Source organism: Struthio camelus, chromosome 35 (assembly GCF_040807025.1).
Source record: "Struthio camelus isolate bStrCam1 chromosome 35, bStrCam1.hap1, whole genome shotgun sequence".
NCBI lineage: Eukaryota > Metazoa > Chordata > Aves > Struthioniformes > Struthionidae > Struthio > Struthio camelus.
The window spans coordinates 22958-49925 of record NC_090976.1 but is presented as its reverse complement, the minus strand read 5'-3'; the positions used below and the strand labels follow the sequence as shown (position 1 = coordinate 49925).

The following is a 26968-nucleotide window of genomic DNA, read 5'->3' as shown; positions in this document are numbered from 1 at the left end:
CCCCACGTCCCCCCTCCCTCCCCCGATCTCACCTCCCTCCCCGCGTCCCCCTCCCCCCCGTCCCTCCCTCTCCCTCCTCGGTCCCCCCTCACTTCCCTCCCCCCTCCCCCCCCGTCCCTCCCTCTCCCTCCTCGGTCTCTCCCCCTCCATGTCCCTCCCCCCGGTCCCTCCCCCCCCGGTCCCTCCCCCTCTCACGTCCCTCCCTCCCCTGGTCCCTCCCCCCGTCCCCTCCCCCTATGTCCCTCCCCCCGGTCTCATGTCCCTCCCCCCCACGTCGCTCTTCCCGTCTCTCCCTCTATGCCCCTCCCTCCCCCGGTCCCTCCCCCATGTCCGTCCCCCCGGTCCCCCCCCGGTCCCTCCCCCCGGTCCCTCCCTCCCTCTTCCTGCCCCCCCCCGTCCCCTCCCCCCGGTCCCTCCCCCCTCCCCCTCCCCCCGTCCCTCCCCCCGTCCCTCCCCCCGTCCCCTCCCCCCGGTCCCTCCCCCTCTCACGTCGCTCTTCCCGTCCCTCCCCCCGGTCCCTCCCTCTCCCCGCTCCGGCTCCCCCCGGTCCCCCCGCTCCCCCCGGCCCCCCCGGTCCGGCCCCCCCGGTCCGGCCCCCCCGGTCCCGCCGGGATGTGGCTCTTCTCCCGGGACCCGGTCCGCGATTTCCCCTTCGAGCTCGGCCCGCCCGAGACCCTCCCGCAGCCGGACCGGGACCCCGACCCCGACCGGGACCCCGACCGGGACCCCGACCCCGACCGGCACCGGGACAGCGGCACCGACCCCCACCGGCACCGGCACCCGCAGCCCGAGCCCGAACCGGAGCCGGAGCCGGAGCCGCCCGCGGCCTGGAGGCTCCTGCGCGGCCGCCGCAAGGCGAGAGCGGCCCGGGGGGGCCGGACCGGGGGGATCGGGGGGGATCGGGGGGGGATCGGGGGGGATCGGGGGGGCTGGAGGGACCGGGGGGACCGGGAGGGGGATCGGGGGGGGATCGGGGGGGGATTGGGGGGGCTGGAGGGACCGGGGGGACCGGGGGGGACCGGATCGGGGGGGGATCGGGGGGGGATCGGGGGGGGATTGGGGGGACCGGACCGGGGGGATCTGGGGGCTGGAGGGACCGGGGGACCGGGAGGGATCGGGGGGACCGGACCGAGGGGGACCGGACCGGGGGGATCGGGGGACACAGGGGGAACTGAGGGGACCGGGGGGGACCGGGGGATCCGCAGAGATGGGCCGGGGCCTGTGAGGGGTTGGGGACCAGGGGGACCAGGGGGACCAGGGGGCCGGGGCCGGTCCAGGGCCTGCGAGGGGACGGGGTAGCAGGGACGAGGATGGGGACAGCAGGGACAGGGACCTCTGTGGGGTTGGGGACCGGCGACGGGGACGAGGATGGGCCGGGGCCTGTGGGGGGACAGGAGCAGCCAGGAGCTGGGGCCTCTGTAGGGACAGGGATGGGGCCAGGGGACGGGGACAAGGGACGGGGATGGGGACGGGGGGCTGGGATGGGGCCAGGGACAGGGGACGGGCACCAGGCATGGGGCCAGGGGATGGGGACAAGGGACCAGGGATGGGGACGGGGCTTGGGCCAGGGATGGGGACAGGGGCTGGGATGGGGACAGGGGATGGGGATGGGGACAGGGACCGGGGATGGGGACCAGGGACCAGGTGTGAGGACAGGAGATGGGGATGGGGACCAGGTGTGAGGACAGGAGATGGGGATGGGGACCAGGGAGTGGGGATGGGGACAAGGGGCCAGGTGTGAGGACAGGAGATGGGGATGGGGACAGGGACCGGGGATGGGGACCAGGGGCCAGGTGTGAGGACAGGAGATGGGGATGGGGATCAGGGAGTGGGGATGGGGACAAGGGGCCAGGTGTGAGGACAGAAGATGGGGACCAGGGACCAGGTGTGAGGACAGGAGATGGGGATGGGGACCAGGGACCAGGGATGGGGACCAGGGACCAGGTGTGAGGACAGGGGATGGGGATGGGGATCAGGGACCAGGGATGGGGACCAGGGACCAGGTGTGAGGACAGGAGATGGGGATGGGGATCAGGGAGTGGGGATGGGGACAAGGGGCCAGGTGTGAGGACAGAAGATGGGGACCAGGGACCAGGTGTGAGGACAGGAGATGGGGATGGGGACCAGGGACCAGGGATGGGGACCAGGGACCAGGTGTGAGGACAGGAGATGGGGATGGGGATCAGGGACCAGGGATGGGGACCAGGGACCAGGTGTGAGGACAGGAGATGGGGATGGGGACCAGGGACCAGGGATGGGGACCAGGGACCAGGTGTGAGGACAGGGGATGGGGATGGGGATCAGGGACCAGGGATGGGGACCAGGGACCAGGTGTGAGGACAGGAGATGGGGATGGGGATCAGGGAGTGGGGATGGGGACAAGGGGCCAGGTGTGAGGACAGAAGATGGGGACCAGGGACCAGGTGTGAGGACAGGAGATGGGGATGGGGACCAGGGACCAGGGATGGGGCCAGGGGCTGGGATGGGGACCAGGAACAGGGGACAGACCCCAGGGATGGGGACAGGAGATGGGGACCAGGGACCAGGTGTGGGGCAGGGAGGGGGCGCGTGGGGCCGGGGACAGGGGAGCGGGGCCTCCGGGGATGAGGGCCGGCGGTGGCAGCGGCGGCGGTGGCGGCGACGTCCCCGCGTCCCCGCAGGCCACGGGGGAGCCGGTGTCGGTGCTGGCGCACGACGTGCGGGCCGAGGCGCCCGAGCGGACCCAGGCCGCCCGCGCCGCCCTCAAGCGCCTCAAGACCCTGCGGCACCCCAACGTGCTGGCCTACGTCGACGCGCTGGAGGTGGGGACGCGCGGGGGACGCGCGGGGGAAACGGGGACGTGGCGGGATGCAGGGGGCACAGGGGACGTGGGGACACACGGGGACACGGGGGCACACGGGGGGACGTGGGACATGGGGACACGGGGACGTGGGACATGGGGGGGCCATGGGGTCACAGGGGGACAGGAGTATATTTGGGACATGGAGGGACACAGGGGACACGGAGGGACACGGGACATGGAGGGGATACAGGGGACACGGAGGGACACAGGGGACACAGAGGGGACACGGAGGGATGCAGGGGACATGGTGACGGGGACACGGAGGGGACAGGGAGGGACATGGGACACAGGGGACACGGAGGGGACACGGAGGGACGCAGGGGACATGGACATGGGACACAGAGGGGACAGGGAGGGACATGGGACACAGGGGACATGGAAGGGACATAGGGGACATGGAGGGGACATGGAGGGACACAGGGGACACGGAGGGGACAGGGAGGGACGCAGGGGACATGGACACAGGGGACATGGGGGGACACGGAGGGACACAGGGGACACAGGGGACACGGAGGGGACACGGAGGGACACGGAGGGACACAGGGGACACAGGGGACATGGAGGGGACACGGAGGGACACGGGACACAGAGGGGACATGGAGGGACACAGGGGACATGGACATGGGACACGGAGGGGACAGGGAGGGACATGGGACACAGGGGACATGGAGGGGACATAGGGGACATGGAGGGGACACGGAGGGACACAGGGGACACGGAGGGGACAGGGAGGGACACAGGGGACATGGACATGGGACACGGAGGGGACAGGGAGGGACATGGGACACAGGGGACATGGAGGGGACATAGGGGACATGGAGGGGACACGGAGGGACACAGGGAACACGGAGGGGACAGGGAGGGACACAGGGGACATGGACATGGGACACGGAGGGGACAGGGAGGGACATGGGACACAGGGGACATGGAGGGGACACGGAGGGACACAGGGGACACGGAGGGGACGTGGAGAGGATACAGGGGACACGGAGGGACGCAGGGGATATGGGACACAGGGGACACAGAGGGGACACGGAGGGACGCAGGGGACACGGAGGGGACACGGAGGGGACACGGAGGGACGCAGGGGACACAGGGGACACGGAGGGACACAGGGGACACGGAGGGGACACGGAGGGACACGGAGGGACACAGGGGACACGGAGGGGACACGGAGGGACGTGCCGGCAGACGGACAAGTGCATCTACGTGGTGACGGAGCCGGTGACGCCGCTGCGCCTCCACCTGCGGGGCCGGGCCGGGGCCCTGCCCGAGCCCGAGGTCGCCTGGGGGCTCCACCAGCTCCTGGTGAGGAGGGGCCCAGGCGTCCGGGGGGGGGGCCAGGCGTCCGGGGGGGCCCAGGCGTCCGGGGGGAGCGCAGGCATCCGGGAGGGCCCAGGTGTCCAGAGGGGCCCAGGCATCCGGGAGGGCCCAGGCATCGGGGGGGGAGTGGGACCTTCCCCCATGGGGACCCTGGTGTCCAGGAGGGACCCTGGTGTGTAGGAGGGACCCAGACGGGCCCAGGTGTCCGGGGAGGGGACCCAGGCGTCCGGGGAAGGGCCCAGGTGTCCAGGGAAGGGGCCCAGGTGTCCGGGGAGGGGGCCCAGGTGTCCGGGGAGGGGCCCAGGTGTCCGGGGAAGGGACCCAGGTGTCCAGGAAAGGGGCCCAGGCATCCGGGGAAGGGGCCCAGGTGTCTGGGGAGGGGCCTAGGTGTCCAAGGAAGGGACCAGGCATCCCGGGAGGGGCCCAGGTGTCCGGGGAGGGGGCCCAGGCGTCCGGGCCCGCGCGGGACCCAGGCGTCCGGGCCGCAGAAGGCGCTGGGCTTCCTGGCGGGCTGCGGGCTGGTGCACCACGCGCTGGGCCCCGGCGCCGTCTTCGTGGACCGGGCCGGCGAGTGGAAGCTGGGGGGGCTGGAGCGGGTGGCCCCCGCCGGCGACCCCCCCCCGCCCCGGACGCCGGGGCCCCCTCGGCCCTACGACCCGCCCGAGCTCGGCACCGCCTCCCACGACCGCGCGCACCCCTGGTGAGTGACAGCGGGGGGGGGACACGGGGGGATGGGGATATGGGGGGACATGGGGGGACACAAAGAGGCATGGGGCACGGGGGGACATGGGACCCAGGGACATGGAGGATGGGGACATGGGGGGACATGGCACACGGGGACATGGATGATGGGGACATGGGACACGGGGAGGACACAAAGAGACATGGGACGGGGGGGCATGGGACATGGGGGGCACAAGGGGACATGGGACACGGGGACACGGAGGTTGGGGACATGGGCACAAGGGGACATGGGACACGGGGACACAGAGGTTGGGGACATGGGCACAAGGGGACATGGGACATGGGGACATGGAGGTTGGGGACATGGACATGGGGGACACAAGGGGACATGGGACACGAGGACACGGAGGTTGGGGACATGGACATGGGCACAAGGGGACATGGGACACAGGGACACGGAGGTTGGGGACATGGGCACAAGGGGACATGGGACATGGGGACATGGAGGTTGGGGACATGGACATGGGGGACACAAGGGAACATGGGACACGAGGACATGGAGGTTGGGGACATGGACATGGGCACAAGGGGACATGGGGACATGGGGGACACAAGGGGACATGGGACACGGGGACATGGACACAAGGGGACATGGGACACGGGGACATGGAGGTTGGGGACATGGACATGGGGGACACAAGGGGACATGGGACACGGGGACACGGAGGTTGGGGACATGGGGGGCACAAGGGGACATGGGACACGGGGACATGGAGGTTGGGGACATGGACATGGGGGGCACAAGGGGACATGGGACACAGGGACACGGAGGTTGGGGACATGGGCACAGGGGGACACGAGGACACGGAGAGGGGCATGGGGAGACACGGTGGGGACACGGGACACAGGGACATGAGGGGGCCTCGGGATGGGGACACGGGGCCCGGCACGTCCCAGGGGACGGCGGACACAGAGGACATGTGGGGACGGGGGACACGGGGGCCAGCGGGGGGGGGGGAGGTCGGTCCCGCGTCCCTGCGTCACCGCTGTCCCCGCTGTCCCCGCTGTCCCCGCGCAGGGCGGGGGACATGTGGCGCCTGGGCTGCCTCATCTGGGAGGTTTTCAACGGGCCCCTGCCCCGGGCCGGGGCGCTGCGCTGCTTCGGCAAGGTGCGCCCGGACGCCTGGGCCCCAGGGAGGGAGGGGACCCGGACGCCTGGGCCCCGGGGGGGGGGGGGACATGGACACCTGGGACCCCCGTGGTGGAGGGGACCCGGACGCCTGGGCCCCAGGGAGGGAGGGGACCCGGACGCCTGGGCCCCGGGGGGGGGGGGGACATGGACACCTGGGACCCCCGTGGTGGAGGGGACCCGGACGCCTGGGCCCCAGGGAGGGAGGGGACCCGGACGCCTGGGCCCCGGGGGGGGGGGGGGACATGGACACCTGGGACCCCCGTGGTGGAGGGGACCCGGACGCCTGGGCCCCAGGGAGGGGGGACATGGACACCTGGGACCCCCGTGGTGGAGGGGACCCGGACGCCTGGGCCCCAGGGAGGGGGTGACTAGGACGCCTGGGACCCTTGTGGGGGGTGGGGATAGAGGGAGGGAACAGACTCCCCGGACGCCTGGGCCCCCAGGGAGCAGGAGGGAGAGGGAGCACCCGGACGCCTGGGCCCCCCAAGTGGGTGTTGGGCCCCCCCCCACCTTCTCCCGGACGCCTGGGCCCCCCAAGTGGGTGTTGGGGGCCCCCCCGCCCTTCCCCCGGACGCCTGGGCCCCCAGGGAGCAGGAGGGAGAGGGAGCACCCGGACGCCTGGGCCCCCCAAGTGGGTGTTGGGCCCCCCCTCCCCGCCCTTGCCCCGGACGCCTGGGTCCGCCGGGCAGCTCGGGGCCCGCCCGGACGCCTGGGTCCCCGGCAGCTCCCGGCGGCGCTGGTGCCGCACTACTGCGAGCTGGTGGCGGCCGAGCCGGCGGCCCGGCCCGACCCGGCCCAGCTGCTGCAGCGCCTGCGCCGCCCCGGCGCCTTCCTCGACTGCGACTTCGTCGCCACCAACCTCTTCCTCGAGGAGATCCAGGTGAGGCGGCGCGGCGCCGCTGCCCGGGGCCCCGGCGCGCCCGTCCCGCCGCCCCTCACCGCCCCGCGTCCCCGCAGATCAAGGAGGCGGCCGAGCGCCACGAGTTCCTGCAGGGCCTCGGCGGCCGCCTCGACGCCTTCCCGGCCGCCTTCTGCCGCCACAAGGTGCTGCCGCAGCTGCTGACGGCCGTGGAGTTCGGCAGCGCCGGCGCCGCCGTCCTCGCCCCCCTCTTCAAGGTGAGGCCGAAGGCTGCGGGCGCCCCCCCCCGGCCCCCCCCGGCGTCCCCCGTCACCCCCCGTGTCCCCCGCAGGCGAGCAGGGTGCTGGAGCCGCCCGAGTACCAGGAGCGCGTCGTCCCCGTCATCGTCAAGCTCTTCTCGTCCCCCGACCGGGCCCTGCGCATCCGCCTCCTGCAGCAGGTAGGGCCGGGGGGGGGGCGGGGCGGCGCTCGCCCGGACGCCTGGGCCCCCTCTCCCCGGACGCCTGGGTCCTTCCCTCAACAGGCAGCCCGGACGCCTGGGTCCCTGCGGCTCCTCTCCCACTGAGTCCCGGACGCCTGGGCCCCCTCTCCCCGGACGCCTGGGTCCTGCCCTCAACAGGCAGCCCGGACGCCTGGGTCCCTGCGGCTCCTCTCCCCACGGCCCGGACACCTGGGTCCCCGCAGCCCCTCTCGCCCCATAGCCCGGACACCTGGGTCCCTGCGGCTCTTCTCCCCACATCCCGGACGCCTGGGTCCCTGCAGCCCCTCTCACCCCACAGCCCGGACACCTGGGTCCCTGCAGCCCCTCTCACCCCACGGCCCGGACGCCTGGGTCCCTGCAGCCCCTCTCGCCCCACGGCCCGGACACCTGGGTCCCCACAGCCCCTCTCCCCGCATCCCGGATGCCTGGGTCCCTGCAGCCCCTCTCACACTGAGTCCCGGACACCTGGGTCCCTGCAGCCCCTCTCGCCCCACGGCCCGGACACCTGGGTCCCTGCAGCCCCTCTCACCCCACGGCCCGGACGCCTGGGTCCCCACAGCCCCTCTCCCCGCATCCCGGACGCCTGGGTCCCTGCAGCCCCTCTCGCACTGAGTCCCGGACACCTGGGTCCCCGTGGCTCCTCTTCCCCCGCGTCCCGGTCGCCTGGGTCCCTGGTGCCCGGACGCCTGGGCCCTCATGGCTCTCCCCGCAGCTGGAGAACTACATCGAGTTCCTGCCGGAGGCGACGGTGAACGCCCAGATCTTCCCCCACGTCGCCCTCGGCTTCCTCGACACCAACCCCGCCATCCGCGAGCAGACCGTCAAGGTGCCGGACGCCTGGGCCCCCCCGCCGGGGTGGGGATTGGGGGCCGGGGCGGCGGGGGGGGGGACCCGGACGCCTGGGCCCTCACCCCCCGCCCTCGCCCACCTCGCCGGCAGGCGATGCTGCTGCTGGCGCCCAAGCTGAGCGCGCCCAACCTCAACGGGGAGCTGCTGCGGCACCTGGGCCGCCTGCAGGCGCAGGACGCGCAGGGCCCCATCCGCTGCAACGCCACCGTCTGCCTGGGCAAGATCGGGCCGCTGCTGAGCCCGGCGGTGAGTCCCGCGGCACCCGGCGCGCCACCCGGCGCGCCGCCCCCCCCCTCACCCTCCCGCCTCCCCCAGACCCGCCGCCGCGTCCTGGCGCCCGCCTTCGCCCGCGCCGCCCGCGACCCCTTCGCCCCGGCCCGCGCCGCCGCCGTCCTCGCCTTCGCCGCCACCCACGGCTGCTACTCGCCCGGCGACTGCGCCGCCCGCGTCCTGCCCGTCCTCTGCGGCCTCGCCGTCGACCCCGACAAGAGCGTGCGCGACCAGGTGGGTCGAGAGCCGCCGGCCGCTCCGGCACCCCGGGGTGCTCCGGGTGCCGGTGTTGGAGCCGTGGGGAGCTCCGTGTCCTGCCTCCGGCACCCCGGGGTGCTCCGGGTGCCGGTGTTGGAGCCGTGGGGAGCTCCGTGCCCTGTGTCCGGCACCCCGGGGTGCTCCGGGTGCCGGTGTTGGAGCCGTGGGGAGCTCCGTGCCCTGCCTCCGGCACCCCGGGGTGCTCCGGGTGCCGGTGTTGGAGCCGTGGGGAGCTCCGTGCCCTGCGTCCGGCACCCCGGGCTGCTCTGGGTGCCGGTGTTGGAGCCGTGGGGAGCTCCGTGTCCTGCCTCCGGCACCCCGGGGTGCTCCGGGTGCTGGTGTTGGAGCCGTGGGGAGCTCCGTGTCCTGCCTCGAGCACCCCGGGGTGCTCCGGGTGCCGGTGTTGGAGCCGTGGGGAGCTCCGTGCCCTGCGTCCGGCACCCCGGGGTGCTCCAGGTGCCGGTGTTGGAGCTGTGGGGAGCTCCGTGTCCTGCCTCCGGCACCCCGGGGTGCTCCGGGTCGCGGCATCGGAGCCGTGGGGAGCTCCGTGTCCTGCCTCGAGCACCCCGGGGTGCTCTGGGTGCCAGTGTTGGAGCCGTGGGGAGCTCCGTGCCCTGCGTCCGGCACCCCGGGGTGCTCCGGGTGCCGGTGTTGGAGCCGTGGGGAGCTCCGTGCCCTGCGTCCGGCACCCCGGGGTGCTCCGGGTGCCGGTGTTGGAGCCGTGGGGAGCTCCGTGCCCTGCCTCCGGCACCCCGGGGTGCTCCGGGTGCCGGTGTTGGAGCCGTGGGGAGCTCCGTGCCCTGCGTCCGGCACCCCGGGCTGCTCTGGGTGCCGGTGTTGGAGCCGTGGGGAGCTCCGTGTCCTGCCTCCGGCACCCCGGGGTGCTCCGGGTGCTGGTGTTGGAGCCGTGGGGAGCTCCGTGTCCTGCCTCGAGCACCCCGGGGTGCTCCGGGTGCCGGTGTTGGAGCCGTGGGGAGCTCCGTGCCCTGCGTCCGGCACCCCGGGGTGCTCCAGGTGCCGGTGTTGGAGCTGTGGGGAGCTCCGTGTCCTGCCTCCGGCACCCCGGGGTGCTCCGGGTCGCGGCATCGGAGCCGTGGGGAGCTCCGTGTCCTGCCTCGAGCACCCCGGGGTGCTCTGGGTGCCAGTGTTGGAGCCGTGGGGAGCTCCATGCCCTGCGTCCGGCACCCCGGGGTGCTCCGGGTGCCGGTGTTGGAGCCGTGGGGAGCTCCGTGTCCTGCCTCCGGCACCCCGGGGTGCTCCGGGTCGCGGCATCGGAGCCGTGGGGAGCTCCGTGTCCTGCCTCTGGCACCCCAGGGTGCTCTGGGTCGTGGCTCCGGCACCCCGGGGTGCTCTGGGTGCCAGTGTTGAAGCCGTGGGGAGCTCTGGGCGCTGGCTCCAGCACCCCGGGGTGCTCCGGCGCCGGCCGCTGAGCCCCGTCCCCGCGCAGGCCTTCCGGGTGATCCGCAGCTTCCTGGACAAGCTGGAAGCGGCCTCGGAGGCTCCCGGCGGGCTGCCGGCCCCGGGTGAGCGCGGGGGACGCCAGGGGACACGAGGGGACGCAAATGACGCTGGGACAAGGGAGGGAACAAGGGAGAGCGGGATGTGGGGGACGTGGGATGCGGGGGGGGTGCGGGGACACGGATGACGCAGGGACACGGGACACATGGAAAGGGGGACACGGGGATGCAGGGGGGCATGGGACACGGGATGAAGGGACACGGAGACAGGAAGGGGGAGATGCAAGGACATGGGGACACGGGAAGGTGACACGGGGGTGAAGGGACACGGGGGACACAGGAAGGGGGAGATGCAGGGACGTGGGGGGCACAGGATGGGGGGATGTGGGGACACGGGGGGACCTGGGGGACACAGGGACATGGACACAGGACAGGGGCACGGGGAGGACAGGGGGGACACAGAGACATGGTGGGGGGGGACATGGGGGGCCGCGGGCGCCAGCGCCACCCCGCTGTCCCCCCCGCAGAGGCGGCGCCGGAGCCCGGGGGGGCCGCGGGGCTGGGGGCCGCCGTCACCTGGGCCGTCACCGGCGTCTCCTCGCTCACCGCCAAGCTCATGGGCGGCCCCGGCGCCGCCCCGCCGCCCGCCCCCGGTGAGTGCCGCCCGGACGCCTGGGCCCCGCGGTGCCCGGACGCCTGGGACCGTGGGAGTGGGGATACCTGGAGCTGGGTGCCCGGACGCCTGGGCCCCGGGGTGCCCGGACGCCTGAGACCGTGGGAGTGGGGATACCTGGAGCTGGGTGCCCGGACGCCTGGGCCCCGGGGTGCTCGCACGCCTGGGACTGTGGGAGTGGGGATACCTGGAGCTGGGTGCCCGGACGCCTGGGCCCCGCGGTGCCCGGACGCCTGGGACCGTGGGAGTGGGGATACCTGGAGCTGGGTGCCCGGACGCCTGGGCCCCGGGGTGCCCGGACGCCTGAGACCGTGGGAGTGGGGATACCTGGAGCTGGGTGCCCGGACGCCTGGGCCCCGGGGTGCCCGGACGCCTGAGACCGTGGGAGTGGGGATACCTGGAGCTGGGTGCCCGGACGCCTGGGCCCCGGGGTGCCCGGACGCCTGGGACTGTGGGAGTGGGGATACCTGGAGCTGGGTGCCCGGACGCCTGGGACCGCAGGTGCCCGGACGCCTGGGACCGTGGGGATACCTGGAGCTGGGTGCCCGGACGCCTGGGCCCCGGGGTGCTCGCACGCTTGGGACCGTGACAGGGCAGCTGGGACATGAGGGACCCTGGACACCTGGGACCGCAGGTGCCCGGACGCCTGGGCCCCGGATGCCTGGGACCATGGGAGGTGGGATCAGGGGTGCCCGGACACCTGGGTCCACGGGAGCAGGGATCTGGGGAGCTGGGATACCTAGGTGCCCGGATGCCTGGGCCCCGGGGTGCCCGGACACCTGGGACTGTGGGAGTGGGGATAGCTGGACCTGGGAGCCCGGACACCTGGGCCCCGGGGTGCCCGGACGCCTGGGACTGTGGGAGCCCGGACACCGGGGCCCTGGGATGCCCGGACGCCTGGGACCGCTGGAGCCCGGACACCGGGGCCCCGGGGTGCCCGGACACCTGGGACCACTGGAGCCCGGACACCGGGGCCCCGGGGTGCCCGGACGCCTGGGCCCCGGGGTGCCCGGACGCCTGGGCCCGCCCGACACCCCTGTCGCCCGCAGAGCCGCCGCCGCCGGCAGCTCCGGCGCCCGCCGCCATCGCGGCCCAGGAGGCGCCGGAGCCGGAGGAGCCGGAGGAGCCGGAGCGCTGGGACGAGGACGACTGGGGCAGCCTGGAGGTGAGGCCGGGGGGGGACGAGCGCCAGCGCCCCCGGACGCCTGGGCCCGCGGCGCTGACCTCCCACCTGCCCCCTCCTCCAGGACCCGGACGCCTGGGCCCAGTCCGGCGGGGGGAGCGGGGCCCCGGCCGCCCCCCCCGCCGGCACCCGCCCGGCCAGCGACTACGAGTGGCCCCAGGCGGGCGAGCCCGACCCCTTCGCCGCCCTGGGCCCCGGCGGCGCCGAGGACGCCTGGGCCCCGCTGCCGCCCCCCGCCGGTGAGGCCCCCGTCGCCCCCTGCTGGGCCCAGTCCCCCCCCCCGTACTGGTTCCCAGTCCCCCTCGTCACCCCGTACTGGGCCCAGTTCCCCCCCCGTCACCCCATACTGGTTCCTAATCCCCCTTGTCACCCCATACTGGTTCCCAGTCCCCCTTGTCACCCCGTACTGGGCCCAGTTCCCCCCCCGTCACCCCATACTGGTTCCTAATCCCCCTTGTCACCCCGTACTGGTTCCCAATCCCCCTTGTCACCCCATACTGGTTCCCAGTCCCCCTCGTCACCCCGTACTGGGCCCAGTTCCCCCCCCCGTCACCCCATACTGGTTCCTAGTCCCCCTTGTCACCCCATACTGGTTCCCAATCCCCCTTGTCACCCCATACTGGGCCCAGTTCCCCCCCCCGTCACCCCATACTGGTTCCCAGTCCCCCTTGTCACCCCATACTGGGCCCAGTTCCCCCCCCGTCACCCCGTACTGGTTCCCAGTCCCCCTTGTCACTCCATACTGGTTCCCAGTCCCCCTTGTCACTCCATACTGGGCCCAGTTCCCCCCCCCCGTCACCCCGTACTGGTTCCCAATCCCCCTTGTCACCCCGTACTGGGCCCAGTTTCCCCCCTGTCACCCCGTACTGGTTCCCAGTCCCTCCCCATCGCCCCCTACTAAGCCCAGTTTCCCCCCCCCATCACCCCCTACTGGGCCCAGCTCCTCCCCCATCACCCCATACTGGTTCCCAATACCCCCCCATCACCCCATACTGGTTCCCAGTCCCCCCCATCACCCTCTACTGGGCCCAGTTCCCCCACCATCACCCCGTACTGGGTCCAGTTCCCCTCCCCCGTCACCCCATACTGGTTTCCAGTCCCCCCCCATCACCCCATACTGGTTCCCAGTCCCCCCCATCACCCTCTACTGGGCCCAGTTCCCCCACCATCACCCCGTACTGGGTCCAGTTCCCCTCCCCCGTCACCCCATACTGGTTTCCAGTCCCCCCCCGTCACCCCATACTGGTTCCCAGTTCCCCCCATCGCCCCGTACTGGGCCCAGTGCGGCCCAGTTGAGCTGCTCTCTCCCTCAGGAGCCACCAGAGCGCAGCAGACGCGGCCGGAGCGGCCGGAGCAGCAGCCGGAGCAGCAGCCGGAGCGGCCGGAGCAGCGGCGGGAGCAGCGGGAGCAGCGGCGGCGGGAGCTCGAGGCCCGGCGCGCCGCCCGCAAGCCGCCCCGCGGGCCCCTCAAGCTGGGCGCCCGCAAGCTGGACTGAGCCGGCGCCGCCCAATAAACCCGGAGCCGCAGCCGCCTCCGCCTCGTCCTCGCGCCCGCCGGGGCCCAGGCGTCCGGGGGGGGCCCAGGCGTCCGGGGGGGGCCCAGGCGTCCGGGGCGGGGGGGGGGGGCCGCTCCCTCTGCCTCCAAGGACCCAGGCGTCCGGGAGCCACTGCTCTCCCCAGCACACCTCCCCTCGCTCCCTGCCAGGGGGCCCAGGCATCCGGGCCCAGCTGGGCCCCGTCTCAGGGTGACGAGGGGCTCGTTAGCATCCACTGCACTAACGAGGCTCCCGCCCAGCCCCTCGGTGCCCTCACCTGGAGCCTGGACACCTGGGCCCTCAGTTCCCCCCCGCCCCCTAGGGGGGCCCAGGCGTCCGGGCGGGGCCCAGGCGTCCGGGGTGGGGGTGTGGAGGGGGGGGGCGCCCAGGCGGTCTCCCTGCAGCGCCGCCCGGGACTACAACTCCCAGCGGCCTCCGCGGCCGCGGTCACGTGGGGCGGCGCGAGCCGGATCACGTGGGGCGCGTGACGCGGCGGGCACGTGACGCGGCGGGCACGTGACGCGGCGCGGCCGCCATGGAGGGCGATGGCGCCGCTCAGCGGCGGCGGCGGCGGCGGCGGGAGCAGGTGGGGACCCGCGAGGGGCCCCGGCGTCCGGGCGGGGCGGGCCCCGGCGTCCGGGCACCCACGGCCGCTCTCTCGCAGGACCCCGCCGTGCGGCTCTCCAAGACCCTGAGCTACATCCTGCGCCACGGCGCCGTCGCCATGGGGCTGCCCATGGGGCCCGGTGCGTCCCGGGCCCCCAGCTGCCCCCTCGGACCCCCAGCTGCCCCCCGACATCCCCCCAACTGCCCCCTCGGACCCCCAGCTGCCCCCCGACATCCCCCCAACTGCCCCCTCGGGCCCCCAACTGCCCCCCGACATCCCCCCAACTGCCCCCTCGGGCCCCCAACTGCCCCCGGGACCCCCAACTGCCCCCCGACATCCCCCCAACTGCCCCCTCGGGCCCCCAGCGGCCCCCTCGGGCCCCCAACTGCCCCCCGACATCCCCCCAGCTGCCCCCTCGGGCCCCCAGCTGCCCCCTCGGACCCCCAACTGCCCCCCGACATCCCCCCAACTGCCCCCTCGGACCCCCAACTGCCCCCCGACATCCCCCCAGCTGCCCCCTCGGGCCCCCAGCTGCCCCCTCGGACCCCCAACTGCCTCCTCGGACCCCCAGCTGCCCCCTCAGACCCCCAACTGCCCCCCGACATCCCCCCAGCTGCCCCCTCGGACCCCAGCTGCCCCCTCGGACCCCCAACTGCCCCCTCGGACCCCCAGCTGCCCCCTCAGACCCCCAACTGCCCCCCGACATCCCCCCAGCTGCCCCCTCGGACCCCAGCTGCCCCCTCGGACCCCCAACTGCCCCCCGACATCCCCCCAACTGCCCCCTCGGACCCCAGCTGCCCCCTCGGACCCCCAACTGCCTCCTCGGACCCCCAGCTGCCCCTCGGACCCCCAACTGCCCCCTCGGATCTCCTCAACCCCCCAAAAACCAGCTAAGAGCCCCCCAAGAGCCCCCCCAGGCCCCTGAGACCCGCCCAGCTGCCCCCGGGACCCCCAACTGCCCCCTCGGATCTCCTCAACCCCCCAAAAACCAGCTAAGAGCCCCCCAAGAGCCCCCCCAGGCCCCTGAGACCCGCCCAGCTGCCCCCGGGACCCCCAACTGCCCCTCCTTGGGCCCCCCCCCAGGGCTCACGGCTGCCCCCAGAGACCCTCCTGGGGCCCCACACACTTTGGGGGGGGGGGGAAGGAGACACCTGGGTCCCTGCTGGTGACGCCCGGACACCTGGGCCCCTGGTGCGACCCCCTAGTTTGGGGTTGGGAGGCGGGGGGATCGGGGGTGCCCCGGACGCCTGGGCCCCCGGTGACGGAGCCGGGGGGGGGGCAGACGGCTTCGCCGAGGTGGGGGCCCTGCTGCGGCTGCCGGCCTTGGCGGGCGTCTCGGAGGACGACGTGCGGCGCGCGGTGGCCGCCGACCCCAAGCAGCGCTTCGCCCTGCGCCCCGACCCGCTGCGCCTCCGCGCCAACCAGGGCCACTCGCTCCAGGTGCCCCGGCGGCCGGGGGGCCAGCGGGGCCTGAAGGCGGTTTGGGGGGGGGTGGGGGTCCCTGAGGCGCCCCAGAGGGGGTAAGAGGGGGCCCCAGAGCATGTGGGAGGCCGTGGGGAGGATTTTGGGGTGCTGGGGGGGGAGGTGGGGTGCTGGCAGCAGGTTTAGGGTCCCCCCAGGGGAGGATTTGGGGGGATTTGGGGGTCCCAGAGGGGATATCGGGGTCCCTGGGTGGGAATTGGGGCACTGGGGGGGGCTTGGGGGGGTCCCAGGGAAGATATTGGGGTGCTGGGGGGGGATGTGGGGTGCTGGCAGCAGGTTTAGGGTCCCCCCAGGGGAGGATTTGGGGGTCCCAGAGGGGATATCGGGGTCCCTGGGTGGGAATTGGGGCACTGGGGGGGGCTTGGGGGGTCCCAGGGAGGATATTGGGGTGTTGGGGGGGATGTGGGGTGCTGGGAGCAGGTTTAGGGACCCCCCAGGGGAGGATTTGGGGGGATTTGGGGGTCCCAGAGGGGATATCGGGGTCCCTGGGTGGGAATTGGGGCACTGGGGGGGGCTTGGGGGGTCCCAGGGAGGATATTGGGGTGTTGGGGGGGGATGTGGGGAGCTGGGAGCAGGTTTAGGGTCCCCCCAGGGGAGGATTTGGGGGGATTTGGGGGTCCCAGAGGGGATATCGGGGTCCCTGGGTGGGAAGTGGGGCACTGGGGGGGGCTTGGGGGGGTCCCAGGGAGGATATTGGGGTCCTGGGGGGGATTGGGGTGCCAGGGAGGAATTTAGGGGTCCCCAGGGTGGAGCGGGGCATCCCTGGGGGGGATGTGGGGGGGGCCCAGGTGAGGAACTGGAGGGGGGTCCTCAGGGCGGGTTTGGGGGGGGGTGCTGAGCGGGTTGGGGTGTCTGGGGTGGGTTGAGGGGGTCCTGGGGCAGGTTTGGGGGGTGCCGGGTGGGTTGGGGGGTCCTGGGGGGGTTTCGGGGTGTCCTGGGGGCATTAGGGGTGTCCTGGGGGAGGGGTTGGGTTGTCTTGGGGGGGTTGGGGGGGGTCTTGGAGGGGTTTGGGGGGTGCTGAGTGGGTTAGGGGTGTCCTGGTGGGGGTTTGGGGTGCCCTGGGGGGGTTGGGGGGGTGTTGAGCGGGTTAGGGATGTCCTGGGGGGGTTTGGGGTGCCCTGGGGGGGGGGTTGGGGTGTCCTGGAGGGGTTGGGGGGGCACCGAGCAGGTTGGGGTGCCCTGGTGGGGGTTGGGGGCCCTGGGGGGGTTGGGGGCGCCGGGGTAGGTTGGGGTGCCCTGGGGGGGGTTTGGGGGTCCTGGAGGCGTTTGGGGGGTGCTGAGCGGGTTAGGGGTGCCCTGGGGGGGTTGGGGGGGCACCGAGCAGGTTGGGGTGCCCTGGGGGGGGGTTGGGGGCCCTGGGGGGGTTGGGGGCGCCGGGGTAGGTTGGGGTGCCCTGGGGGGGTTTGGGGGGGTGTTGAGCGGGTTAGGGATGTCCTGGGGGGGTTTGGGGTGCCCTGGGGGGGGGTTGGGGGGCGCCGGGTGGGTTGGGGTGCCTTGGGGGGGGTTGGGGTGTCCTGGGGGGGTTGGGGGGTCCTGGAGAGGTTTGGGGGGTGCTGAGCGGGTTAGGGGTGTCCTGGGGGGGTTTGGGGTGCCCTGGGGGGGGTTGGGGGGCGCCGGGTGGGTTGGGGGCCCTGGGGGGGTTGGGGTGTCCTGGGGGGGTTTGGGGTGCCCTGGGGGGGGGGTTGGGGTGTCCTGGAGGGGTTTGGGGGGCACCGAGCAGGTTGGGGTGCCCTGGGGGGGGTTGGGGGCCCTGGGGGGGTTGGGGGCGCCGGGGTGACGGGCCGCGGGGCAGGTGCCGGCGCTGGAGCTGGAGGCGCTGGCGGCGCCCGGGCAGCTGCCGCCGACGCTGGCTCACGGCACCCGGCGCCGGCGCTGGGCCCCGATCCGGGCCGGGGGGCTGCGGCCCATGGGGCGGACCCACATCCACCTGGCGCCGGGGCTGCCCGGCGACCCCGGCGTGCGCAGCGGTGAGGGGCCCCGGCGGCCGGGCCATCCCCCCCCCCAAATAAACCCGCCCGGGGGCCCCGGCGTCCGGGCCGCCCTGACCCCGTCCGCCCGCGCCTGCAGGGATGAGGCCGGACTCCGAAATCGCCATCCTCATCGACGGCCCCCGGGCGCTCGCCGGTGAGCGGGACCCGGGCGGGGGCCCTGGCGTCCGGGGCCGGGGGGGGGGGGGGGCCCAGGCGTCCGGGGGGCCCAGGCGTCCGGGCCTGACCCGCTGCCCGCAGACGGGATCCCGTTCTTCCGCGCCGCCAACGGGGTGATCCTGACGCCCGGCGACGCCTCCGGCTGCCTCCCGCCCCGCTACTTCCTCTGCGCCCTCCAGCTGCGCCCCCACCGTGAGGGCCCAGGCGTCCGGGCACCCTCCCCCCCCCCCCCGCAGTCCCAGGGACCCAGGCGTCCGGGTGCTCCCCTCCCCCATCCCAGGGACCCAGGCGTCCGGGTGCTCCCCTCCCCCGCAGTCCCAGGGACCCAGGCGTCCGGGTGCTCCCCTCCCCGCAATCCCAGGGACCCAGGCGTCCGGGTGCTCCCCTCCCCGCAATCCCAGGGACCCAGGCGTCCGGGCACCCTCCCCCCCCCCCGCAGTCCCAGGGACCCAGGCGTCCGGGCGCCCCCCTCCCCTGTCCCAGGGACCCAGGCGTCCGGGTGCCCCCCTCCCCCTCAATCCCAGGGACCCACATGTCCGGGTGGACTCCCCCCCAAATCCCAGGGACCCAGGCGTCCGGGCGCCCCCCTCCCCTGTCCCAGGGACCCAGGTGTCCGGGTGCCCCCCCCCCCCAAATCCCAGGGACCCAGGCGTCCGGGTGGACCCCCCCCCAAATCCCAGGGACCCACATGGCCGGGTGGACCCCCCCCCAAATCCCAGGGACCCACGTGTCCGGGTGGACCCCCCCCCAAATCCCAGGGACCCAGGCGTCTGGGTGGACCCCCCCCAAATCCCAGGGACCCAGGTGTCCGGGTGCCCCCCCCCCATCCCCAGCTGCCCCTGTTGTAACCATGAATCCCCACGACTCCCCGAGGGGCCCAGGCGTCCGGGACAGATCTGTCACTGTGGTAACAGATGCTTTATTGCCCCCCCCCCCCCCCCCGGCCAGGGTGCCTGCTGCCGCTGGAGGGGCCCTCGCACGAGGACGACGGGGGTGAGCAGCCCTCGCACGAGGGGGATTCCTGACACAAGCCAATAAACCGTTCGCTGCCGTGACTGGAGCTGGCTGGCGTCGCACGAGGGCCTCGCACGAGGGCCTCGCACGGGGCGGGTGCGCGGGTGCAGGAGCGGGCGCAGCGGGGAGGGTGGCCGGTGCCCATTTTGTGCCTGGTAAGCGTTGCATTTGGGGGGGGGGGGGATGGACAATGACGCCTCGCTCGCACGGGGACACCTTGCACGAGGCCGCCTGGCACGGGGCGGGTGCGCAGCTGGAGGGGGGGCAGAGGGATCAGCTGGGCGGGGGGGGCATAGGGTGAACCTCGCACGGCGGGGACCACCTCGCACGGCGGAGACCGCCTCGCACGAGGGCCCCGCACGAGGGCCGCCTCGCACGAGGGCCTTGCACGAGGGCGCTCAGGGGGCCTCCTGGCCGCCGGTGAGCTTGTGGAAGAGCTCCTCGTCGAAGGGCTGCCCCTTGGCGCGGCTCGCCAGGCAGATGTAGCCGCCCAGGTACTCGTGCACGGCCTGGCACGGCGCCGACACCACGCTGAAGGCCACGTTCACGTGCTCGTCGAACTCGATGGCCACCTGCGGGAGGGGCGCGGGCTGGAGCCGCCGCCGCTGGGGGGGGGGGGTCGCCCCCCCCGAGGGGCCCCGGCGTCCGGGGCAGGGGAGGGGGGTGCTGCCTGCCGAGGGGCCCCGGCGTCCGGGACGGGTGCTGCCCGCCGAGGGGCCCCGGCGTCCGGGGCAGGGGAGGGGGGTGCAGCCCACCGAGGGGCCCCGGTGTCCGGGACGGGTGCTGCCCGCCGAGGGGCCCCGGCGTCCGGGGCGGGGGGGAGGGCGGGCGCTGCTCCCCGAGGGGCCCCGGCGTCCGGGCAGGGGGAGGGGGCACTGCCCGCTGAGGGGCCCCGGTGTCCAGGTGGGTGGGAGGGGGGATGCTGCTCCCCGAGGGGCCCCGGCGTCCAGGTGGGGGGGAGGGGGGGTGCTGCCCACCGAGGGGCCCCGGCGTCCGGGGCGGGGGGGAGGGGGCGCTGCCCGCCGAGGGGCCCCGGCGTCCGGGGCGGGTGCTGCTCCCCGAGGGGCCCCGGCGTCCGGGGCGGGGGGGAGGGGGCGCTGCCCGCCGAGGGGCCCCGGCGTCCGGGGCGGGTGCTGCTCCCCGAGGGGCCCCGGCGTCCGGGGCGGGGGGGAGGGGGGTGCAGCCCGCCAAGAGGCCCCGGCGTCCGGGGTGGGTGCTGCTCCCTGAAGGGCCCCGGTGTCCGGGCGGGGGGAGGGGGCGCTGCCCGCCGAGGGGCCCCGGCGTCCGGGGCGGGTGCTGCTCCCCGAGGGGCCCCGGCGTCCGGGGCGGGGGGGAGGGGGACGCTGCCCGCCGAGGGGCCCCGGCGTCCGGGGCGGGCGCTGCTCCCCGAGGGGCCCCGGCGTCCGGGCGGGGGGGAGGGGACGCTGCCCGCCGAGGGGCCCCGGCGTCCGGGGCGGGGGGAGGGGGGCGCTGCCCGCCGAGGGGCCCCGGCGTCCGGGCGGTACCTGCTGGCTGTCCCAGTTGACGTTCCACTGGCGCAGGCTGCCGTAGCGCCAGGCGCGCAGCACCGTGCCCAGCGCCGGCTCCAGCCGCACCAGCCGGTTGGTGGCGACTCCCAGCACCTCGTCCTTGCGGCTGCCCTTGAACCTGCCGCCCGGACGCCTGGGTCCTCGCCGTCCCCGCGGCCCCCCCACCCCGGACACCAGGGCCCCCCCTTGCTGCCCCCCCCCCAGGCGCCAGGGCCCCCGAAGCCCCTTCTCCTGGACACCGGGGCCCCCCACCGCCCCCCCCAGGTGCTGAGGCCCCCCGCCACCCCCCGGACGCCAGGGCCCCCCGCATCCCCCCCCCCAGACGCCAGGGCCCCTGCAGCCCCTTCTCCCGGACACCGGGGCCCCCTGCCACCCCCCCTGGACCCTGGGGCCCCCCACTGCCCCCCCCAGGCACCAGGGCCCCCTGCAGCCCCCCCCCGCCAGATGCCAGGACCCCCCGCCGCCCCCCCGCCCGGACACCGGGGCCCCCCATGGCCCCCCCCCCGCCCGGACGCCAGGGCCCCCCGCGGCCCCCCCCCCGCCCGGACACCGGGGCCCCCCGCGGCCCCCCCGGACGCCGGGGCCCCGCTCACCGCACGACGAAGTAGGCGAGGCCGAAGTCGGGCAGCGCCTGCCAGGCCTGCAGGAAGCGCAGTTTGGCCTCGGTGGCCGAGAGCGTCGCCACGTGCTGGTGCGCCTCCAGGATGCGCGGGGTCAGCTGGGGGTCACGGGGGGTCACGGGGGGTCACGGGGTCATGGGGGGTCACAGGGGGTCATGGGGTCACAGGGGGTCACGGGGTCACAGGGGGGTCACAGGGGGGTCACGGGGGGCCTCCAGGATGCGCGGGGTCAGCTGGGGGTCACGGGGGGTCACGGGGGGGTCACGGGGGGGTCACGGGGGGCCTCCAGCATGCGCGGGGTCAGCTGGGGGTCACGGGGGGGTCACGGGGGGTCACGGGGGGTCACGGGGTCACAGGGGGTCACGGGGTCACGGGGGGGTCACGGGGGGGTCACGGGGGGCCTCCAGCATGCGCGGGGTCAGCTGGGGGTCACGGGGGGTCACAGGGTCATGGGGGGGTCACGGGGTCACGGGGGGGTCACGGGGGGGTCACGGGGGGCCTCCAGGATGCGCGGGGTCAGCTGGGGGTCACGGGGGGTCACGGGGGGGTCACGGGGTCATGGGGGGTCACGGGGGGTCACGGGGTCACAGGGGGGTCACGGGGGGCCTCCAGGATGCGCGGAGTCAGCTGGGGGTCACGGGGGGGTCACGGGGGTCATGGGGGGTCACGGGGTCACGGGGGGTCACGGGGTCACGGGGGGGTCACGGGGGGCCTCCAGGATGCGCGGGGTCAGCTGGGGGTCACGGGGGGGTCAAGGGGGGTCACGGGGTCACGGGGGGGTCACGGGGGGTCACGGGGGGCCTCCAGGATGCGCGGGGTCAGCTGGGGGTCACGGGGGGTCACGGGGGGTCACGGGGGGTCACGGGGGGGTCACAGGGGGCCTCCAGGATGCGCGGGGTCAGCTGGGGGGGGTCACGGGGGGTCAAGGGGTCATGGGGGGTCATGGGGGTCACAGGGTCACGGGGGGTCATGGGGGGTCACGGGGGGGTCACGGGGGGCCTCCAGGATGTGCGGGGTCAGCTGGGGGGTCACGGGGGGGTCATGGGGGTTGGAGGGATCAAAAAGGGTCACGGGGGGTCACGGGGGGGTCACGGGGTCACGGGGGGTCACAGGGGCTCACGGGGGGGTCAGGGGTCACAGGGGGGTCGCGGGGGGCACGAGGGGTCATGAGGGTCATGGGGGGTCACAGGGGCTCACGGGCGTCACGGGGGGGTCAGGGGTCACGAGGGGGTCAGGGGTCCCGGGGGGGCCGGTACCTGCTTGGCCTTGAACTTGCGCTGGAAACGGGGGGCCAGGAGGTACCGGGGGTCCGGGGGGGCCCGGGGGGCGGGCCCGGGGGCGGGGCCAGGCGCCGGCCCCGCCCCCTCCTCGGCCCCGCCCCCCAGCAGGGCCAGGACCCCCCGGGCCTCGGCCCCGAAGCTGCCGTCGGCCATGGTGCGGCCCCGGGCGGCCAGGCGGCAGCCGACCACCCAGCGGGCGTACTGCGGCGCCTGCGCGGGGGACACGCGTGGGGCACGGGGGGGACACGGGGGGGACACGGGGGGAACACCAGGACACGTGAGGGACACGCCAGGACACGCCAAGCCACACTGGCACACGTGAGAACACGCATAGGACACGCCAGGACACGCCAGGACACGCCTGGGGCACGCCAGGACACGCCAAGCCACACTAGCACACGTGGGGCATGCCAGGGACACGCATGGGGCACGCCAGGACACATGTGGGGCACACCAGGACACGTCAGGACACGCTGGCACACGTGTGGGGCACGCCAGGACACGCGTGGGGCACACCAGGAACACACCGGGGCACGCGTGGGGCACACATAGGACACGGCAGGACACGTGGGGCACACCAGGACACGCCAGGGACACGCTGGCACACGTGTGGGGCACGCCAGGACATGTGTGGGGCACGCGTGGGGCATGCGAGGGGCACGCATGGGGCACGCCAGGACATATGTGGGGCACACCAGGACACGTCAGGACACGCTGGCACACGTGTGGGGCACGCCAGGACATGTGTGGGGCACGCGTGGGGCACGCCAGGGCCACGCCAGGGACACGCTGGCACACGTGTGGGGCACGCCAGGACACGTGTGGGGCACGCGTGGGGCCCGCGGCGCACTCACGTCGCGGCAGCGCAGCAGCACCTCGCTCATGCCCTCGGGCGCCGGCACCAGCAGCCTGATGCAGAACTTCTGCGCCGCCACGTCGACCTCGGGAATCACCTCGCAGCCTGCGGGCCCAGGCGTCCGGCGGGGCCCCGGCGTCCGGGCACCCCCGCCCCGGGGGGGGGGTCCCAGGGACTTCGGGGGGGGGGATTGGGGGGGGCGTGCTGGGGGGCCCAGGAGGGTTATGGGAGGGAGGGGGGGACCCGGGGGGTTCAGGGGGATTGGGGAGGTCCTGGGGGGATTTGGGGGGCCCAGGAGGGTTATGGAGGGGGGCGGGGGGGACTTGGGGGGGTCTGAGGAGCAGAAGGGGGGATTTGGGGGCAAGAGGGAGTCAGGAGGGTCCCTGGGTGCATTTCGGGGGGGCAGAGGGGTCCCGGAGGGTTTTTTGGAGGGTCCCTAAGGGGCTTTGGGGGGGGCAGGGTGTCCTAGATAGGTTTGGGGGGGTCCTGGAGGGGGTCCCGGGGGATTGGGGGGGTCCGGGAGGGGGTCCTGGGAGATTGGGGGGGTCCCAGAGGGGGTCCCAGGGGATTGGGGGGGGTCCCGGAGGGGGTCCTGGGAGATTGGGGGGGGTCCCGGAGGGGGTCCCGGGGATTGGGGGGGGTCCCGGAGGGGGTCCCGGGGGATTGGGGGGGGTCCCGGAGGGGGTCCCGGGGGATTGGGGGGGCCCTGGAGGGGGTCCCGGGGGATTGGGGGGGGTCCCGGAGGGGGTCCCGGGGGATTGGGGGGGCCCTGGAGGGGGTCCCGGGGGATTGGGGGGGGTCCCGGAGGGGGTCCCGGGGGATTGGGGGGGGTCCCGGAGGGGTCCCGGGGGATTGGGGGGGGGTCCCAGAGGGGGTCCCAGGGGATTGGGGGGGTCCCAGAGGGGGTCCCGGGAGATTGGGGGGGTCCCAGAGGGGTCCCAGGGGATTGGGGGGGTCCTGGAGGGGGTCCCGGGAGATTGGGGGGGTCCTGGAGGGGGTCCCGGGGGATTGGGGGGGGTCCCGGAGGGGGTCCCGGGAGATTGGGGGGGGTCCCGGAGGGGGTCCCGGGAGATTGGGGGGGGTCCCAGAGGGGGTCCCGGGGGGCTTCGGGGCATCCCAGGGGTTTGGGGGCATCCAGAGGGATTTAGGGGGAATGGGGGGGTCCTGGGGGGAATGGGGGTATTCAGGGGGGATTGGGGGGGGTCCCCGGGGGGGTCAGACGCACCCTTGAGGTTGAGCTGCTGCACGGGCTCGGCCAGGGCCTGGGGGCTCTTGTAGTACGAGAGCGTCGTCTCCTTGAACACGGCCCAGTGCGGCCGGAAGCCCCGGAGCGCCAGCTTGCGGGGCCTGGGCCCAGGCGTCCGGGCTCAGCGGGGCCCAGGCGGCCGGGAGCACCGCACCCCCCCACCCCGGGGCCCAGGCGTCCGGGCTCAGCGGGGCCCAGGCGGCCGGGAGCACCGCACCCCCCCACCCCGGGGCCCAGGCGTCCGGGCTCAGCGGGGCCCAGGCGGCCGGGAGCACCGCACCCCCCCACCCCGGGGCCCAGGCGGCCGGGAGCACCGCACCCCCCCACCCCGGGGCCCAGGCGTCCGGGCTCAGCGGGGCCCAGGCGGCCGGGAGCACCGCACCCCCCCACCCCGGGGCCCAGGCGGCCGGGAGCACCGCACCCCCCCACCCCGGGGCCCAGGCGTCCAGGAGCACCGCGCACCCCGCCCCGGGGCCCAGGCGTCCGGGCTCAGCAGGGCCCAGGCAGCTGGGAGCACCGCACCCCCCCACCCCGGGGCCCAGGCGTCCGGGCTGAGCAGGGCCCAGGCAGCTGGGAGCACCGCACCCCCCCACCCCGGGGCCCAGGCGTCTGGGCTCAGCGGGGCCCAGGCAGCCGGGAGCACCGCACCCCCCCACCCCGGGGCCCAGGCGTCCGGGCTGAGCAGGGCCCAGGCAGCTGGGAGCACCGCACCCCCACCCTGGGGCCCAGGCATCCGGGAGCACTGCGCACCCCCCTCACCTATCCCCTCCCCGGGGGCCCAGGCGTCCGGGAGCCTCCAAGGGCCCAGGCAGCCAGGAGCACCAAGCGTCTTGCTCCCTGCCAGGGGGCCCAGGCGTCCGGGCCCAGCTGAGCCCCATCTCAGGGTGACGAGGGGCTCGTTAGCAGCCGCCCCGCTAACGAGGCTCCCGCCCAGCCCCTCAGTGCCTTCACCTGGTGCCCGGACACCTGGGCCCTCAGCCGGGTCCCCCCCATCCCTCTGCCCCCCACCCAGGGGATCCAGGCGTCCGGGGGGCCCAGGCGTCCGGTGGGGGCTCCCAGGGGGCCCAGGCATCCGGGAACCCCCCCCCCCCCACCAGGGGGCCCAGGCGTCCGGTACCTGAAGATGTCCAGATACTCCTTGAGCTCGGGGATGGCTGTGAGGTCCTCCTGGGGGGGGCACGGCAGGGGGCGGGGTGAGCCCCCCCCCAGCACCCCCGGTCTCACCAGTGGGGGGGGGCAGCTCCCCCCCAGTCCCCCAGTGCCCCCAGTCTCACCAGTGGGGGGGGGGGGCGGCTCCCCCCCAGTCCCCCAGTGCCCCCAGTCTCACCAGTGGGGGGGCAGCTCCCCCCCAGTCCCCCAGTGCCCCCAGTCTCACCAGTGGGGGGGGGGGCGGCTCCCCCCCAGTCCCCCCAGTGCCCCCAGTCTCACCAGTGGGGGGGCAGCTCCCCCCCAGTCCCCCCAGTGCCCCCAGTCTCACCAGTGGGGGGGGCGGTGGCTCCCCCCCAGTCCCCCAGTGCCCCCAGTCTCACCAGTGGGGGGGGCGGCGGCCCCCCAGTTTCAGCTCCAGGCTGTCCAGGGCGGCGTCGAGGTCGTCCAGGGCCGCGGCCCCCCCCGCGTCCCCCCCGACGTCCCCGCTGCCCCCCAGCTCGTCGATGTGGTACTGGGGGGGTGCGGGGGGGTCAGGACGTGTCACTCCCCCCCCACGTCCCCCCCAGCTCGTCGATGTGGTACTGGGGGGGCGCGGGGGGGGTCAGGACGTGTCACCCCCCCCCACGTCCCCCCCAGCTCGTCGATGTGGTACTGGGGGGGTGCGGGGGGGGTCAGGATGTTGCACTGGGGGGGTATTTGGGGGTGTTGAGGGGTATTTGGGGTACCAGGGGGTATTCGGGGGGGGTTAGGGTACTGGGGGCCCCGGGGGGGGTATTTAGGGGGTGTTTAGGGGTACTGAGATACCCGGGGGGGGTATTTGGGGGGGGTGTCGAGGGGTACTCGGGGAACCCAGGGGGTATTTTGGGGGTGTTTTGGGGTGCTGGGGTACCCGGGGGGTATTGGGGGTCCCCGGGGGGGTATTGGGGGGTGTTTTGGGGTGCTGGGGTCCCCGGGGGGGTATTGGGGGGTGTTTCGGGGGGCTGGGGTCCCCGGGGGGGTATTGGGGGTCCCCGGGGGGGGTATTGGGGGGTGTTTCGGGGGCTGCGGTACCTGCAGGGCGGCGAAGAGCATCATCTCCTCCTCGGTGCAGTCGATCTCCTCGAGCAGCAGCGCCCAGCGCGCCTGTTCGTACAGCTGGGCGATGCGCACCGCGTCCAGCTGCGCACCACCCACCCGTCACCCGCACGGCACCCGCACGGCACCCGCACGGCACCCACCCGTCACCCGCACAGCACCCGCACGGCACCCGCACGCCACCCGCACGGCACCCCCACGGCACCCACCCGGCACCCGCACGGCACCCGCACGGCACCCGCACGGCACCCCCACGGCACCCACCCGGCACCCGCACGGCGCCCGCACGGCACCCGCACGGCACCCACCCGGCACCCCGCACGCCACCCGCACGCCACCCGCACGGCACCCACCCCGTC

The 26968-nt window shown here is 75.0% G+C and overlaps 3 protein-coding genes across 4 annotated transcripts in view; 2 read left to right on the top strand and 1 right to left on the bottom strand.

The window, feature by feature from the left end:
• Positions 1-544: 544 nt before the first annotated feature.
• SCYL1 (SCY1 like pseudokinase 1) lies at positions 545-13597 on the top strand. Its single transcript, XM_068923711.1, has 16 exons — positions 545-855; positions 2661-2801; positions 4034-4150; positions 4654-4865; positions 5928-6018; positions 6766-6921; positions 6999-7157; positions 7232-7339; positions 8094-8207; positions 8321-8476; positions 8546-8734; positions 10206-10281; positions 10743-10868; positions 11938-12053; positions 12136-12310; positions 13385-13597. Exons 1-16 carry the CDS (start codon positions 613-615, stop codon positions 13564-13566), a joined length of 2361 nt encoding a protein of 786 aa, XP_068779812.1. The 5' UTR covers positions 545-612; the 3' UTR covers positions 13567-13597.
• Positions 13598-14073: 476 nt separating this feature from the next.
• On the top strand, positions 14074-19168 carry TRPT1 (tRNA phosphotransferase 1). Of its 2 annotated transcripts, XM_068923702.1 has the most exons (7): positions 14074-14191; positions 14270-14351; positions 15495-15652; positions 17487-17661; positions 17762-17818; positions 17923-18033; positions 18790-19168. In XM_068923702.1, exons 1-7 carry the CDS (start codon positions 14141-14143, stop codon positions 18864-18866), a joined length of 711 nt encoding a protein of 236 aa, XP_068779803.1. In that variant the 5' UTR covers positions 14074-14140; the 3' UTR covers positions 18867-19168. The 2 variants fall into 2 exon arrangements, with proteins under 2 accessions (XP_068779803.1, XP_068779804.1); XM_068923703.1 differs by lacking the exon at positions 17923-18033.
• The window catches only part of LOC138063709 (fermitin family homolog 3-like), a 17224-nt gene continuing 9174 nt past the window's right edge, over positions 18919-26968 (bottom strand). Inside the window, 11 exon segments of the mRNA XM_068923593.1 lie at positions 18919-18937; positions 19178-19427; positions 20361-20502; positions 20978-21102; positions 22261-22494; positions 23139-23245; positions 24366-24487; positions 25504-25553; positions 25864-25882; positions 25916-26046; positions 26586-26693. Of these exon segments, the coding sequence (XP_068779694.1) occupies positions 19254-19427; positions 20361-20502; positions 20978-21102; positions 22261-22494; positions 23139-23245; positions 24366-24487; positions 25504-25553; positions 25864-25882; positions 25916-26046; positions 26586-26693 (1212 nt within the window). The 3' untranslated portion in view covers positions 18919-18937; positions 19178-19253.